The 5,335-nt window shown below is 38.9% G+C and overlaps 1 protein-coding gene across 1 annotated transcript in view; it reads left to right on the top strand.

Annotated features, from left to right (window-relative positions):
* The window catches only part of nlk2 (nemo-like kinase, type 2), a 91,461-nt gene extending 86,558 nt beyond the window's left edge, over nucleotides 1-4,903 (top strand). The window contains exon 11 of the mRNA XM_017490887.3: nucleotides 1,026-4,903. Within this exon, the coding sequence (XP_017346376.1) occupies nucleotides 1,026-1,080 (55 nt within the window). The 3' untranslated portion in view covers nucleotides 1,081-4,903. The remainder of the gene's footprint in view (nucleotides 1-1,025) is intronic.
* The last annotated feature ends 432 nt before the right edge of the window (nucleotides 4,904-5,335 follow it).

Here is a 5,335-nt window from a genome sequence, read left to right as displayed (position 1 = left end):
ATAACACTTAATATTTCTTCGCTTGCAATAACTGCATCAAGCCTGTGACATCACCAAACTGTTGCATTTTTCTTTTGCGATGCTTTTGTGTGTTGCATGCTTGTAACGCAGTTTCTTTCAGTTGTTGTTTGTTTCTGGGGGTTTCTCCCTTCAGTGTCCTCTGACTCAATTGGGTTATTGACTTGGCCAGTCTAAAACCTTTCACTGATAAAGTGGAAGTTCCCGATGAAATCCCGTGTGTTTTGGATCGTTGTCTTGCTGCATGTTGAAGTTCCTCACGATTAGATTGGATGCATTTCTCTGTAAATTGGCAGACAGAATGTTTCTGTAGACTTCCGAATTCATTCTGTTGCTCCCATCATGACTTGCATCGTCAATAAAGATTAGTGAGAATGTTCCAGAAGCAGCGATGCAACCCCGAGCCATGACACTACCTCCACCATGCTTCGCCGATGAGCTCGTATGTTTCGGATCCGGTATTTACGATCGCTTGAAAAATGTGTGGGCTCAAACTAAAGGTGTCGTGTTCTAAGTTGTTTAACACATCTTACTGGTGTAAATATCAGGAAATTAAATTCTGATCTGTCGTCTCATATTCATCATTTGATGTCAAGCACAAATATCTTCTGATTATAGCAAAAACAGATGATTTGCCTTGCTGTTCCGGTACCTTTTTTTTTTTTTTTAACTGATTGTGTAACGAAGAATGGATATGACTGCTGGAGAAGATCCTAAAACTCCTAAAAAGGATAAGATCGAGGCAGTTTTAAAGGCAAATACAAGTTATTAGAATATTTCAGATTTCGAAAGGAAGATGCGAACGTCTAAACGATCGATATTGTTTATTAATTGGCGTTTTTCCCTTAAGGGTGTACAAAGTATTGCACTGAACCCCCCCTATCTGTTTTGGAAGCGAAAGTCGAGTGATGAAATGTAGACGGAACTTTCGAGAATGTTTCAGACACTAGATAGAAACGTGATGTTTTTTTCTCTCTCTCTTTTATACCTCTGTGGCGTTCTTCCAGCTCGACAGTAGCTCAGCCCTCCGAGATGCCTCCGTCTCCTCTGGTGTGGGAGTAGCTAACGATTAACGACGAACATAACGATGATGATGAGGATGAAGACATGAAGGCGGCGGTGGCGCCAACCCCACACACACACGAGCACACACCTCTGGACTACTGATGCCCCTGAAAGAAAGGAAAACCCCTGCGTAGCATTTCACTGGAGTTAGCCGAGCGCATAGCCGAGCGGCTGACGTGTGTGTGTTTGTGTGTGTGTGTGTGTGTGTACTGTAATACTAACTAAACCTAAATGAAGTTGAAAAGAAGCAACCACTGCTGATCGGGTCGAAGAAGATTGTGAATAAATAGAGAGCGAAGGGGCAGGCTAGGCGTGTAACGTACAGTAGAAGTATTTCCACTACTCTGTAGTCTGTACAGTGGCATGTGTAACTGTATGGGTGTGTGTGTGTGTGTGAGAGATAGAGAAAGAGAGCAAAGTGTGCATGTCATACTTCGACACATGTCGAAACTCGCAATCACACGCCAAGGGATGAAGACGGCCGGCCTCTATGGACTAGAATGTGTGTTTGATGGAAGGAAGGCTGTGGCCATTCATCCACTATGTACGTCATGCTTTATTTATTCACTGATAGAGGGAACGGGTGCAATCACTCCATATGGCACGGAGGGCAAAAGTGCACTCTCTACCTCTCTCTGTCTTTCTCTCTCTAACTCTCTCTCTCTCTCTCTCTCTCTCTCTCTTACTCTCACACACACACACGCCCCTGCCTCCTAGCACTCGTTTTCCAGCTCATCACTGTTTCATTAATTTATTTAATACTAGTGAATTATTTCATAGCTTGTTCTTGGTTTTATTTGGATTTGATTTGATTTTATAGGTCGCTGTATTGTGTCATTTTATGCTCTTTCTCACAATCTTTCAGACGCAGCAGAAGAAATCAGTATTGCAGTACATCAGATTGCGTTACAGTGTAGAGATACTAATGGCAAAGCCATGTAGAAGGCTGCCGTACACGGTGGGCGGTGGTTGTTCCCGTCAGCGCTTCATGCTGAAATATAAAGGAGCGGCAGGAAGCCGGGCCCAAGCTGCGATGCGTCGCGGACAAACGGGACAAAATAGAGAGTGGCGTTCCTCAAGGTTCAGTGCTGGGGCACATATAGAGTTGCATCCCACATCCCGGCGGTCACACTAGCAAGCGACAAATCTCTCCTGTCGCTTGTGGTTTGTTGCTTGTGGGCGTGTAGCGACTGATAGTGTCGCTTTTTTACTTGTGGTGAGAAACAGTGGTCTATATATATATATATATATTTTCTAAAGGTATCTAGTTAAACACAAATGAATTAACGCACTAATCCGTGTGAAATTTGGTTGCTAGGATCTTCTTTCGTCGGATTAGTTTAGCAAGCAGGGTACTAGATACGCAGACTCACCAGAGACTCCAAAAATCTCTTCTGCTTCCTTTCAAGCTTTATTTTTCTTCATAATACATTCATTACAAGTCCGTTTTCACGTCTCAAACAGTAAATGTGAACTAATTGCAGGTTAGAACTAAAGTCTCCGTAGGATTGGTCCGAGGGATCCTACGTTCGGTCGCTCTTCTGCATCGTACAGTACCTTTGCGCAGAATTGAGAAAATCTCGGCTTCGCGACGCGTACGTACGTAGAAAATGAGCGATCGCACGTCGCTTGCTAGTGTGAACATAAGGCCAAGGTTAACTGCTGAGGTAAATAAAAAGTAGAATCCTGCAAATAAGGATGCAAATTTTTTTTTTTTTAAATCAGCATACCTCAAGGTTAAATGCTGAGGCAAATAGAGTTCATGAAGGAAGGGGAGACCACAATGCAGTGGGGTAAAATATAGAATAAATGATTTCAAAAGACCTGCACTGTTTTTTGTTTTGTTTTTTGTTTTTTTCTTCACGTGAATAAGCATGAGTATAGCGCCTGCATATACTCAGCTGCCATCATGAAATATGACTGAGCACTGTAATGCCAGTAGTTACGCAACAGCGGATCTAGAAGGAATATAGATATCTAATTATTTATGAAGCGTGTATTGAGGACGGCGATGATTTACCATAAACACGATGCGATCAACAGCCATTCCATGCTAACCATGAAATATTCCCCCCAAAACAACTTGTTCCTTAACGACAAGTGCGCGAGTGAACGTGCATGTATGAATCCAAAGCATGTGTTTCCGCCTGCCTGAAGCGTCGCCCCGGCGATCGCGAGGGTCAGTGACATGTCCTCAACCCTGCTATTGGGGGTTTTTTTTTTTTTTTTTTGTTATTGTTGTTTTTATTTCTTTTCATTTCCTCTTTTTTTATATTTACTTTGTTGTTGTTGTTATTGTCGTTGTCGAAGAACCCAGGGAAGGAAGGCATCGTTTCACCTTCATCTCTTTCACACTGTCCGTAACACAATCTCTCAGAAAGGATAAAAAAAAAAAAAAAATTTAAAATTCTCAAAAATAAACAATATTTAATATATTTTTTAGAGGACTATTTTTTAATTTCTTCCTTAAATGTGCTATGGCATGCTTTCCTCATGATCCACTGAATATGGTATGTAAATAAGTGAGTAGTTGATAGATTTCAATGGAGAATAAAACTACAGTGAAAAGAAAGATGTACCGTACTTTTAAAAAAAAAAAGAAGAAGAAATGGAGGGGGGGATAAAAGACGAAGAATCAAACACAAAACAGTACTGCTGTATAGAGGTCGCATTAGCCTGCACATTTTTTTAGGGCTGTGAAATTTGCTTTTATTTTTGAGACTTGCATATAATTGTACATATTATTATTTTTTTCCTTTTTTTTTTTTTTTTTTTTTTTTTTTTTTTTTTTTTTTTTTTTGTTGTTTTTTAGGTTTTTTTTTTTTTTTTTCCCCTGCACTAAAAAAAGTGTAGATAAAAACATAATCCAGAACAGTATGATTATGGAAACAAATGACACATAACCAATTATGTTAATTGTCTTGTGTGTACTGCAAAGCTGTGGATATGAGTAGTCTAATGAAGTAGAACCCTTTATTATTATTATTATTATTATTATTATTATTATGATTTGATTTTTCTTTAAGGAAACACTGAACTGTTTGTGTATATGTATATAATGAATTCACATTGTTGGTCTCTACCTCTGGAGCTCAGTGACTTGGTTGTTTACCTCCACACGTTTTTAATTTAATGTGGAGATTTAAAAACTTGAATGTCCCTTCCAACTTTTATATTCCTAGAAAACCCTGTGCAAAAAAAAAAATTACAAAAAAAAATAAAGAAAGAAAAATAATAATACTTAAAATAGCAATTGGTTGGAGGTGGGCCCATCCTATCCTTGTACAAAATTCCATATTTCCACATTTTCCCAACTCAGTGTTTTTCCGACTGTTAGATCACACCAATCATTTTTGTCATGTGATACAACCCACGATGATTGGTATTCTTTACTGAAAGAGGTTGCGTTCAAATTTGAAGTACATGGCAGTGATAAAATACTTTGAGCAGGTATAGCATGTTGAAGATAACCAATGCCAGACTAAATGGAGCGTGTTTTCATGAAAGAGACTAACCTGTAACATACATTGGGCCAACTTGAGAGAGAAAATATGTTTAAAAAAAAAAAAAAAAAAAAAAAAACAGGTACTACTCATGCTGTCAAACGTTTTTATAAGACATTTGAAGTTTCTACTCAGAGGTAATGGTATTTGCATACATTTTATGATATATATGCTTAAAATAAGGAGATAGCTTTGGATATAGCTTTGGATGGCATGAAAACAGAGGTGGAGATCAGAAGGGACCGGAAAGACTCCAGATGTATTATGTGTTTGAAAAAAAAATAATAATAAAAAAAATACAAAAAAAAAAAAAAAAAGTGGCCGGTCTTTTTTCAAAAGTGGAGATTTGAAGTACAGTGGTGAAGCTCATTAAATGTTGACATTTATGAAAACGAAACAAACTTGTGTGTTTTTCTTACGTTTTTCTGCTAGCTTTTTTCATACCCTCCCATTCTTTATGCTACACTATGCAGTATATTACAGTATGTGGTCAATAGTAAGTGGACACCAGATCATCGCACCCATGTTTGGTTTTTACGCAAACTCTCGCCACAAAGTTGGAAAAACACAGTTGTCTAGAATGTCTTAGTATGCTGTAGGATTAGTTTCTCTTCACTGGAACTAAGAGGCCCAGATCTGTTCCTGCATAACGATGCTCCTGTTTACAAAGCGAGCTCCATGAAGACACGGTGTGTTAAGGTTGGAGTGGAAGAAATCGAGTGTCCTGCAGAGAGCCCTAACCCTAACCC

Source organism: Ictalurus punctatus, chromosome 17 (assembly GCF_001660625.3).
Source record: "Ictalurus punctatus breed USDA103 chromosome 17, Coco_2.0, whole genome shotgun sequence".
NCBI classification, from domain to species: Eukaryota; Metazoa; Chordata; class Actinopteri; order Siluriformes; family Ictaluridae; genus Ictalurus; species Ictalurus punctatus.
This window is presented reverse-complemented; position numbering and strand designations above follow the sequence as displayed.